Below are 12389 nucleotides of genomic sequence, written 5' to 3' on the forward strand. Positions count from 1 at the left end.
TAAGCATTGTGGGATTAGCAGCAATTGTAAACTAATGAAGAAGTTAAAATACTGTTATTGTTCACATTAAAACACTTGGACACCACAGTGAGTTCATCAGCAGTAACTCAGCAGCTCACGGAGTTGTTCCACGGCTTTGTTCTCCACTTTTTATACTGTTTTTAGCTAATGTTAGTCAATGGAAACGTATGCTAACAGCTGCAAAGATGGTGGATCTCCATGGTAACTGTGGAATTTCCCGAACTCTATAATCCTGTTAAAACATAAATACTCCTGCAGTAGCCGATTTCATTTTATTATTTTAGGTGATTCTATCATAGTTTTTGTCCTAGCTTCGATTCGCTGCCGTTAGCATTAGCATACTGTTGCTAGCCACTCAGCGATTGAATTCTCCAGGTTCTGTGCTTCAAAATGACACGCAGCATGACCATGTTGACTGAAGTTTAGTGAACTTATACTAAACAAACGTGCGGCTAATTAACAAACTTGCGGTTAACCAGTTTGCAATGTTTCTCTGTTTCCCCGAGGTTTAGGGAGTTGTGGGAGGACTCGTTTTAAAGGCCTGACTTCGCTCTTTCCAATGCAAATGGAAACCTCTATCACTTTCGGTCTATCACTTGCTTTTATCGGCGCAGATATTGCAAAATCCTCAAATATCGGTCGACCTTGCAATCCTTGTGAACATAAGGAGTTATATTGATCCTCTTTTCTTCACTACAAACACATTCCCCTTTATGTTACAATCTAAATCTGCGGAGGGAAAAGAGAAGCTCAGGAGAAAGCAGCTCTGGCATTAGTTATGAAAGAGCGGAGTGACGCTGACCCCATGAGCTGTGGGTCACTGAAACTTCACCACCTCCAAGACCGACCACCCAGAGAGAGAACAGAGAGAGAAGAGAGAGAGGAGAGGGCAGGGAGAGAGAAAAACCACCTCAAATGTGGATTACCAGGCTGGGAAAACGATTTTACGGACATTAGTCATTTATTGTATCGTTTGGCATTTAAAAGTCACGGCAAAAATGATCGGAAAACTTACGAGCAGTGTTAATATAGACGACATGGAGTTTTTCTTTAGTCCTTTCTTTTTATTTTTACTTAGAAAATGAAGATATCTAGACAATTAAGTCGTGGTTTTAGTCTTGTTATGTACTTTTCATTGAGTTTTAGTGTCATTTTAGTCAGTGAAATGATCACTTTGACTAAAAATATTGAAGTTGGCGAAATTAACACTGCTCAAAAGCCCCCAAAAACTGAAAATACAGGGGAAAAGATGGAGATTAGAGTTGTATGTGGAACATGGAGTCTACTGGAAGGAGTTAGAGAAGGAACAGCGCGGGAATGTTTTGGATCTAAAGCAGGACTAAAGAGGGTTTTGAATGGGATCTAGGTGGGACTACAACAGGACCACAGACAGTACCTCAAGGGCCAGGTGTCGATTGACTCGGCCTCTGAGTCTGTGAGGGACCAGTCGCTCTTTGAAAAGGCGCCCAAGCTACGGACAATGGCAGTTGCATGTCAGAATATGTCTGTGTCATCTATAGTTCCATGCAATCCAGGGGAATATCCACATTCTGAAGTAAACTGGACAAAACGGGCAACTTTTGAGCAAAGGATTGTGGGCAATTTCAGCCAAAACTGCAGTGGAAAGTGTTCTAGACCTTAAATCTTGTAATTGACAAACTTATGTGGTAGAAAATAGTGCAGTAATGCCAATATTTTCAAGAAACTTCAATCAAATACCTGTTGGATTCAAATGTAATGATTTCTAATGACATTTAGGGTGCGGTCTTGATCTCGACTTGGCGACGTTATACAGGACCAGGAGCAGGGCCGGTCCTGGGCTTAGGAGACCTAGGCAGCCAACTATCTGCTGGAGGTGCGCCAAATTGTGATTTAAAGGAACAGGCCACTGATTTTGCATACTGAGATATGTTCTTGCCTGAGCTTAGACGAGTTGATGCGTACCTGTCTGGTCTTTGTGTGTGCCCTCAGTCACGCAAAACAACCAAAGATCTTATAGCATTTGGCCTCTCCCAGTACATCCCTATAGCTCCTAACGGGGTGAAGTTAGAAGCGACCAATTTCTTCCACGGGCACAAAGACCAGACAGGTACGTATCAACTCGTCTAAGCTCAGGTAAGAACATATCTCATTATGGAAAAACGGTGGCCTGTTCCTTTAACCCGATAAGGTCACTGCTTCCACCATCTACAACTTCGCCGACTTTTAGATAACTTTGGAACAAAAAGTCTTGCAGCCTTTTGTGTCGGTAACTAGAGGTTTCCAGCTTTCAAACAAGTCCTCCCTGGTCTTGGTCGTGTAATGAGTGCGCAAAAGACCAATCTTGCATCAGTGTTAATTTCGTCGACTAAAATATTTAGTCTTAATTTTAGTCCAAATGATATTTTTGACGACTAAAATTGGACTAAAACTAAAATAAAAGTTTTTCATGAGACTAAAACTATGATTAAATTGTCCAGATATTTTAGTCGACTAAAATAAGACTAAATAAAATGAAAGGGAGAGACTAAAATCATCCAAACTTCTATTGACCGTCTGAAAGAGCCTCAGATCATGTAAATTCACACAAGGATCAGCTCTGAGCTTTGTTCATGTGGAGCAGCTCCATGAAGCAGAGGAACAAGATTGAATATGATTATAATGAATATTATCAATGCAAAGTCGACTAAAATTTACGTGCAATTTTAGTCGACTAAAACTATACTAGATATTTTTTTGACTAAAACTAGACTAAAGTCGAATTACATTTTCGTCAAAAGACTAAATAAAAATATGTTGTCAAAATTACACTGTCTTGCATAGGGTACCAAACTGGCTAGGCCTGGCCCAGTATGGAACAACCTTTTTCCTCCGACGGACCAGACTTTTTCTGTACTGGTGTTTCCGCCTGTTTGATACCAGTGATATATTGTCTTTCTCTTTGGACTCGGACAGTGTTTAACTCACAGTGGGATGAAGTTTATAGTTTGTCCCATGAGAGCTTAACCAGGATTTAGCCTAAACGCTGAAGGAACTACATAAGACTCCAGCCTTATGTAGTTCATAATGATCATGACATCATGATTATGACGCTCTATGGAACGTTTTGTCGAAGCGCAGCAGTTCTGTGGATGCAAGATGGCCGCCTCATCAAGACCAATGCTGTCCTTGCGCTACATGGAAGACCTGAAGTCCTTTGAAGTCTAAATTTTGGCACAATTCATTCAAAGCTTTTTAGTTTTCATTGCACCAAGAAAATCCTGATTTGTTTTACATTTTAAATCTGTAATACTAGTGAGAAATTGAAGACAATGATTTAATTCTAATACATTTCCTTAATAAGTACTAATTCTGATGCAGCTTTCTTTCCAATAAACACTGATGCCATCTATGTAGGACACTATGTCACAGCTTAAAGTTACGTAATGCGGTCTTTAAATTGCCTGCTGGATATTTAATCCCTCTCCTCCTCCACAGTGACCCCAGTGCCCCCCCCCACTGCGCCCCTGAGGAGCAGCCTGTGTGGACCTTTCCCCGGTGAACAGCATGAAACTGGAGCAGTCGGTGCAGGCGGGAAACATTTATAGAAACATCTTGTGAACAGAGACATAAAGGTGAAGCGTAGCAGAATAAAAACATGTTCTGTGTGGAGAGAAAACTTCATCTGTTGCTTTAGTCCTTTAGTTTTTTTATGCAGTGGTGACTTGTGGTAAAAGGTGCAGTATTCGTGACTCACCCCTGTCTGTTGAGGATACTCTGCGCCTGCTGCTCGATGAACAGGTCTCCGGGTGAAATGCCGTAGCGCGTGGACGGCAGTGACGCTCTCCGTGAGGTGCGCGGGGAGCTGGGCACGGCGGCCATGTTGTAGTCCCGGCCCGACGGAGACGAGGGGCCTGTCTCTTTGTGCGGCGCCTCCTGGTGGTGGTGGTGGTGACTGGGCTGTACTTCCTGGGTCCTGCTCCTGGGGGCCACAGCGGCGCGGTCGTGGGTCCCGCCTAAACATGCAACCGAGGTCAAAGTTGTTGAAGAGTCAACTCGTTTCAAGCTCTCAATATACCTACAACTGTGAACAGGGCTGGACTGGCAGAAAAAATCTTTTGGGTTAAGACCGGCCCTCTAAAAAAACATAAACAGTCATATTCAATACAATAGTCGAGGTGATGAGCAAAACAATAAGCCCTTTGCTTGAACTAAAACAGTATAAGCTACGAATCGAGGACAATAACTGCTGTTGTTTCTGCCGAATTCAAGCAAACACCTCAGAGCACTCGACACCTTAATCTTGTCATTTACAATTTGAAGGAACTTTTGTAAAATTACTTAACACTCTTAAAATGTGCGTTCTGTTAATGAAGTTCCTCTCACCACTGCAACAAATAAACTTCTCAAAACCAACCAAATGATCCCACTGTAGATTGAAGATAAAACGGTAAAACTCACCACACAGTTAGAGAGGTGTGGAGTGAAAATAGAAATCCCAAAAAGGCCAAACATTGTAAATCCTTTCAATGGAAACTAGAAGATTTCCAAACTGCACTGACGACGAGGGGCAAGACGGAGTCACCTGACAACTCCCAGCATGCACTTCTTTGCAAATATTCGTCTAAAATGTATAAAAAATAGAGGTCTAAGGTTCTGTGGGTCCTGGAGGGAGTTACAATAAACTATGTCCTCTTATATTCACAATGTGAGGGGCATGAGTGTTATGTCCCAGAGGCCCATTGCTCATTATACCAGATTATCTGTGAACCATAACTCAAGAAAGCGCCACCAGAGGAGTATAAAAGGCATCACATCCCTCTAGTGGATGTGACGAATGAAGTAATGATTGAGATTCTGATGGCTTCTCCCGCTAATTATGGGCCTTATCTCGATCTGTCTGGCCCAACCGGCCCAAAAGTACGTCGGCCCACCGGGAAAACTCCCGAATCTCCCGATGGCCAGTCCAGCCCTGACTGTGAAGTCTAAAAACCAGGATGTACATACCGTCTCTCGTACCCCCTCTGCGGTAGTTCTCCTGGTTCATGGCCCTCTCGCGCTCGGAGAAACGGCCGCCCCGCTCCTGGTTCTGGCTGTGGGTTGCGTGGCGCGGGTCAGCGGGGGTCTGGTGGCGCGGGTCAGCGGGGGTCTGGTGGCGCGGGTCAGCGGGGGTCTGGTGGCGCGGGTCAGCGGGGGTCTGGTGGCGCGGGTCAGCTGCGGTTGTGTGCGGCAGGGCGGGGGTCGTGTGGGCAGCTGTTGCAGCACTGGGAGCATCAGGCTGGTTCCTCATGGAGACCCGTCCCACCCCGGAGCGGTAAGGAACGTTCTGGTCATCCACCTCCGGTCTGTCTCGTCTGGAGGGCGCGGCCTCAGGTGAGAAAGATAAATAAATACATTTACTGGACGCCAATGATGCCAGAGGGAAAATAACGAATAACGAAATAACGAATTATGGATGTATTTTCTACCAAATAAAGACACCAATGCATGAAGTGTTTCAACAGCCTAAAAACACTTAAATAACCTTGATGCTAGCGTTAGCTTCATGCTACCCACTAGCTTTGAGTGCCGGTTTACTACTTCTAAATCTAAATTTGCTCAATTTTCTAATACCAGAATGAGAGAAAACAATCACAAGGACCCCATTTTGAGTTGACTTAAGAGCGATTCAAGCTGGAGGTCCTGGTCCACTCACACCAGAGTTGCCAGACGTACGATAACTATCGCATTTGTACGATAATTTTCAGTTCTTATGTTTGAAGAGCTTCGTGGCGCTAGGCTAGTGCAAGGCTAGCGCATTTCTATGGTAACAGCTAGCCTGCATTAAAAACAGTCTGACCCGCTCCACAGAGCACCTGAGGAAAATCACTTATAACACCAGACTAACCATATAAACGTCTGTGTTCACAGAGTAATTTTAACCATTTTGCATTTAAAAGAACTTATATTTGAGCAGCATCAGCTTTGTGGTTGTATAAGCTACACAGCGGCGGAGTGATCTGCTAGAAAATAGTCCCTCAAAATGCGATCATTCATGTGATGCAGGTCAGTTATATTCCAAAGATTATTCTATGGACACAGACATTTATATGGTTAGTCTGGTGTTATAAGTGATTTGTCTCAGGTGCTTTGTGGAGCGGGTCAGACTGTTTTTAATGCAGGCTAGCTGATACCATAGAAATGCACTAGCTTAGCACTAGCCTAGCACCACGAAACTCTTCAAATATAAGAACTGCAGGAATTACAACAAAAAAAATCTCCAGAAATCAGCGACACTCTGGATAACTAGGAAATGAGGCCCTATGTCAAAAATCCTGAATTATCCCTTTAAGGTCAGAGGCCAGGGCAGGATCAGGGTTAAGCTGATTGGTTGACATATGTGTGACGGAAAATAAACTCACGAACCGGAACTGGCAACAAAAGTGAAACAAACCTATGACAGAAGTAAGTGCCATCAAAGCGCAGGATAGTGATGAAGAGGATAGTGATGAAGCTGTGTTTGAGATTATCTGTAAGGTACACTGACCTGCTCCGTGGTCTCCCTCCTCCGGTACCGCGGCGTGTAGTCGATGTCGGCCTCCTGGTCCAACAGAATGCCGTACCTCTCCGACAGCTGCCGGCGCCGCTCCGCCTTGTACCGGGCGATGCGTTCAGCCTTTGACGTGAGGTTGGGGTCCCCGGAGCGGCTCGTGGAGGACGAGGAGGAGGGGGAGGTGACGGTGACCGGGTCCACGTACACCAGCATGGGCTCGGGCCGCGCGCCGACCGGGGGCGCTTTACTGTGGGCCGTCCGGTCTGAGGAGGACGCCTGTTTGTGAGGGTCACTCGGAGCGTCACGACTGTAGCGCCGCACTGCAAAAGAGAGAGACGGGGTTAGACGCAAGGAAGTGTGAGGCAAACCCGGACCGAACCCGGACCGTAGTTAATGTGAGCCTGGGGTGAGGCGCAGCGGGACAAGCGGCGAACTTCCTAACTGTCCAACGTAAAGCACCACTGCCTTTAAATGCCACTGTGGTCCATCATAAGTCTGTCCTAACAGGGGGTTTTGGTAGGACGTCCTCAGAGAATTGACAGTAATTTAGTACTTTAACAAGTTTGATCATTGATTGGTGTGATAATATATCTCAGAGTCATCTTGAGTTCTAGATTGGAACCAGTGCCTGACGTTGCCTACCCTGCACTAGAGGTTGTGTTTGAGATGTTTGCTGCCTTCATGTGGTCTTGTTCATCCATCCATCCATTTTCTTCCGCTTTATCCGGGGCCGGGTCGTGAGGGCAGCAGTCTCAGCAGAGATGCCCAGACTTCCCGATCCACACACACCTCCTCCAGCTGTTCTGGGGGGACCCCGAGGCGACACCAGGCCAGCTCGGAGACATAGTCCCACTAGCGTGTCCTGGGCCTTCCACGAGGCCTTGTCCCACTAGGACATGCCTGGAACACCTCCCGTGGGAGGCGACCAGGAGTCATCCGGAACAGATGCCCGAGCCACCTCAGCTGGCTCCTTTCGACGTGAAGGAGCAGCGACTCTACTCCGAGCTCCTCCCGGGTAACTGAGCTCCTCACCCGATCTCGGACGGTGCGCCCAGCCACCCTGCGAAGGAAACTCATTTTGGCCGCTTGTATTCGCGATCCTGTCCTTTCGGTCATTACCCAAATCTCATGACCATAGGTGAGGGTGGGAACGTAGATCGATCGGTAAATCGAGAGCTTTGCCCCGACTCAGCTCCCTCTTCACCACGACAGACCGATACAGCGACCGCATCACTGCTGACGCCGCACCGATCCGTCTGTCGATCTCACGCTCCATCCGCCCCTCACTCGTGAACAAGACCCCGAGATACTTGAACTCCTGCACTTGAGGCAATGTGGTCTTGTAAATATGGTAAATACCACTTGCCCTGTAGAATTGCACATGAACGCCCCCCTTATCTCGTATTTTCCACTGGGGAACTCGGAGATACAGAGAGCAGCAATAATACAGTTTAAAGTCTTTGAGCTGATTGTTATGAAGCCATTTAGCTAGTTTTGCAGCAGTTCTGATATTGTTTTTTGATCAAACAGATAAAACGTAGAAGTCGTTCAGTGGTTTGTAGATTTTCACACGTGATTTTATTTGTTGATGGTGTATTGGTGTGAGATTTTTAAATGCTTCACTTTGCTACGACACAAAAGCCCTTGAACACTTGTAATTCCCATTTCACAAATAGAAAGGCTCATCTTTACCAGAGCACATGAAGGGCCTGATCTTCTGCAAGTCTAGTCTACAGCCTGCATTTAGAAACACAAGAGTGAAAGTTCTATGTCTTTGAAGAACCCTGAGAAGGCCCAGGACACTGCACGATCACATGGCATAGCTCAAAAACTCAGGCCGTAAATCGTAAGTGAAACGGGGGCGAAGATTAAAAATAGAACCGTTGGACAGCCAAAGACGAGCTGATGTTGTTTCGTGAACATGAAACAAGACCATGAAGCTGGAGTGTGGACAGACCCCAAACTTCCGTCTCACCCATGACGCAGGGCTCACAGGGGTCTGAGGCGCGGGTGTATCTGGGCGGATCCTCCTCCAGCATCCTGTTCGACACCAGGCCCCCCGGGACCACCAGGGCCGGGGGAACGTCTTCCATCCCCTCCAACCGCCGGGCGATCCGCTCCTTCCTGAGGAACAGCAAACCCAGGGCATGAAGGCGTGTCCGACAAACAAACAGAGCTGATGCTAAACTAATGAGACTCAAAGTACAATCTCAGACCTGTTCATTTCAGTCTCCAGAGGACCTTCAAAGTGTTTCTTCAGCTCTGACACTGGAAGATTGAACAGAAACACAGTGTTATGCTAGAAAGAAACATTTTCCTAATCCCAAAAACTGAAAATCAACATAATCAAAGAGAATGGACCACAGTCTAAAGCAGGGGTGCCCAAAGTGGGGCCCAATTAGGTTGGCCCGCCAGAGAGTGACCTACTTTTGCGCCGCATCTGGTTAATACCAGGGGCGGACTGGGACTGAAAAACAGCCCTGGACTCTGACCAGCCTGGCCCAAATTAGCGCTTCCACAAATACATATTTTAACCTCTTACCACCCGCCTAAACCAAATGCATTCTGTCCTCTTTTGGCTGTGTAACACCTCATTTGAAAGCTAAAACCCACAAAACTGACCTTTTTCCTCGCGTTGTTGCTGTGTTGTGTCACCTTATTTATGTTGTTTTTTTCCTTTTCTTTTTTTTTTTCATTTTTGTCACTTTTTGTTGATTTTTGTTACTTTTTTGTTGAGTTTTTGTCACATTTTTGTTGAATTTTTGTCACATTTTTGTTTAATTTTTGTTACTTTTTTGTTGAGTTTTTGTCACATTTTTGTTGAATTTTTGTCACATTTTTGTTGATTTTTTGTTACATTTTTGTTGAATTTTTGTTGAGTTTTTGTGACATTTTTGTAATTTTTTTGTTGAATTTTTGTCACATTTTTGTTGAATTTTTGTTACATTTTTGTTGAATTTTGGTTGAGTTTTTGTTACATTTTTGTTGAATTTTTGTCACATTTTTGTTGATTTTTTGTCACATTTTTGTTGAATTTTTGTAATATTTTTGTTGAATTTTTGTCACATTTTTGTTGAATTTTTGTTACATTTTTGTTGAATTATGTGTCACATTTTTGTTGAATTTTTGTCACATTTTTGTTGAATTTTTGTAATTTTTTTGTTGAATTTTTGTCACATTTTTGTTGAATTTTTGTCACATGTGGCACACCATACTCCACGGAATTCCTTATAGATTCATGTTTTTTTATACTGGCCTTTACCCAAATCTAAAAGCTTCTCGACTGGAGATCAACAATGTAACGCCTCATTTGAAAGCTAAGACCTACAAAAGTGATGGAAACTTTTCGTCACGTCGCCACATCATCATTTTTTGTTGTGTTTTTTGTCCATGTTTTTCTCATGTTTTACTCGCTATCTTGATCTTGAGCTTTTACATTTGGGTAAAGCTCGGTTGAGGCGGGACCGGTGGCCCTAGAGCCAGTGGCCCGTCTGTGCTCTTCCAGAATGGACATATGGCCAGTCCGCCCCTGGTTAATACTGACTCTCTCCCATTTATTCGCAATGGCAAATAAAGATGCAGTACACTTTTTGGCCACCAGCGTCAAATTGGGGGCGCTGTTTCACTCCTTTCACAAAGTTCAGGAAACACTGTTCTGGTGTCTTGGTATTTGGAGTATTTAGAGCATCGTTTCTCATTTTTCCAAATTTTATTGCAAAGGTCGTTGACATATATGACTTATAAAAGAATTTATGCTGAACTGACACTTTCAAATTGGTCTAATATGGCATTTTCTTTGACTTAAAGAAATGAATGAGGTAAAGTCACTGCAGGAAGTGCAGGTACAGGTGGTGTTGTTGTTTACATTTTGCACTATATTGCTACAATAATTGATTTTGTTCTACTAAAACTTGGCTTTTGTAGCATGTTATTTGCATAGATAGAATTAAATGCAAATGTATACCAAAAAAGAATTATTTGCAGTTATATGTGTCTCACGCTGACATCACCGTGTTTGGCCCGCGACCCTTAGGCACTTTTATATTTTGGCCCTCAGAGACAAAAAGTTTGGGCACCCCTGGTCTAAAGAGAAAAGGATGTGTAATCAAAGCTCACCCTTAGGAAGCACAAACAGGAGTTTGGCATCAGTGTCGGACACGCTCTTGACCAGAGAGGTCCCGCTGAACGAGAGGTCGCTCTGAAAACTAAAAACAGACAGGAATCAGATCAACAGTGGAGGCGTCTGTATCTCAGTGAGGGACGGACAGTGACACTGACGGATCGCTGAGGCGTCTGCAGAGTGACAGTAACTCAGAAGAGAAGAGAGGGTGAGGAGGCTCTCGAGGACATATCCCACAACGCCAGGATTGACCTGGAGCGTGAGGAAGTGCCTGGGGAGTATGAAGTTCAGAACTGGATGGATGGGCAGTGGTCTAATTATTTCTTTCCGATCCCAGTGCAAGTGAAGTGCTCTTTGGCCTGGAGTGCTTGGACTTAAAGGGGTGACTGAGGTGACGCTGGACCACATTCAAATTCCAGCGTTGATCTGAGTCAATAAGACCTGGCTACACTCAGCAGAAAATCTTCAATCTGAACATTAGGAACAGCAGAGAAGCAGAGAAGGATATGACATTTTACAAACTCCTGAACACAGTCTAAGAAGAACTAAACGATATGTACTGGACACTTCTCGGAGGCTATGGTTGAGGCGATCACTGTTCTGCTTTGTGAGGTGGTCTCAGCTCTGTGTGTTCATGACAGTCTGAAGGATCTTCAGGTCTATATTCAGCATGTCTACACCTGTTTCTTCTGCTCAGGGGTGAACTGTGTGTGTCCTCACCTTAAAGCGTCTGTGGGCAGAGAGCTGGACGTGCACAGTTTAGGAGCTTTGGTTTCAAATCCTGCAGAAAACAGAAAAACAACGGCAGTAAGCTCTGTTTGTCAAGAAACCATCCAGGAACACTTCACAGCAAACGTGTATCTGTTGAGCTGTAAACTCCGGAGTCCTCTAGTTTTACTGACGCAAAAATAACCTTCTCAGTATATTGGGAAACATTGGAAGTGCAGCATGTGACTCCAGCCTCCAGAGCCACGGACTGAAGCGTCTGAAGAGGCATGACACAGCAGCTCAGGTTCCATCTGCAGCATCCAGACCCCGAAGTGTGTCACATTCAAATGAAAACGGTTGTTTTAATGTTTGAAACGCTTCACAAAGACGGGATATTTGGGCAGTAGAACCTCCACCGTGTGTCTCAGTGGATCGTATTATGTTTTAACTCTGCTGTGACCAAAGGCAGACTAACATAAAGTCTTCTTCCAAACTGTTTATTTCAATAACCCAGTAGTTGTTGTCGTGTTTGTTTAAGCTTCAGAGTTTGACGACTGTGACTTGTGACGTAGCGACGTTGGCTTTGTCGAGTGACCAACGCAACTGAGGAACTGAGGAACTACATCAGCCGTGAGTTTGTTAGTGACGTTCATGACTGACCAGGAACTATAGGGAGTTTAAAAATGCTAAAACTAAGTATTTCCTCCCCCTACATGTTCCAACAATGTCCTAATGTGTAGAATGACCTGTTCACCACAACTGCCTCTAAAATCCTGCACTGTCTCATAAAGGTGCTAATTCGGTCTGAAGTGCCGTCAAGCACGAGCTTAATATAGAAGCTGCAGTTACGCCTAAGACCTGAAGTGGCAGTGGTGAGCATAAAATGACCAACTTACATCTAGTCTCTTTAAAGGAATAGGCCACCGTTTTTACATACTGAGATATGTTCTTACCTTAGCTTTAACCAGTTCTTTAGGACCTGTCTGGTCTTCACCCGTGCCCTATTTAAATATGGTTACGTGAAGTGTTCCACTACAAAGTATAATTACA

General features: G+C 44.6%; 1 protein-coding gene across 1 annotated transcript in view; it reads right to left on the reverse strand.

Moving 5' to 3' along the window:
• The window catches only part of svilb (supervillin b), a 63502-nt gene extending 52842 nt beyond the window's left edge, over positions 1–10660 (reverse strand). The window contains exons 1-6 of the mRNA XM_079560992.1: positions 10628–10660; positions 8728–8779; positions 8487–8635; positions 6506–6831; positions 4987–5347; positions 3737–3995 (exon numbers count right to left, since the gene is read on the reverse strand). Coding sequence (XP_079417118.1) covers positions 3737–3995; positions 4987–5347; positions 6506–6831; positions 8487–8635; positions 8728–8735 — 1103 coding nt within the window. The 5' untranslated portion in view covers positions 8736–8779; positions 10628–10660. The remainder of the gene's footprint in view (positions 1–3736; positions 3996–4986; positions 5348–6505; positions 6832–8486; positions 8636–8727; positions 8780–10627) is intronic.
• Positions 10661–12389: the final 1729 nt, after the last annotated feature.

The sequence above is a fragment of the Gobius niger genome (genome assembly GCF_951799975.1).
Source record: "Gobius niger genome assembly, chromosome: 8".
Taxonomy (NCBI): Eukaryota; Metazoa; Chordata; class Actinopteri; order Gobiiformes; family Gobiidae; genus Gobius; species Gobius niger.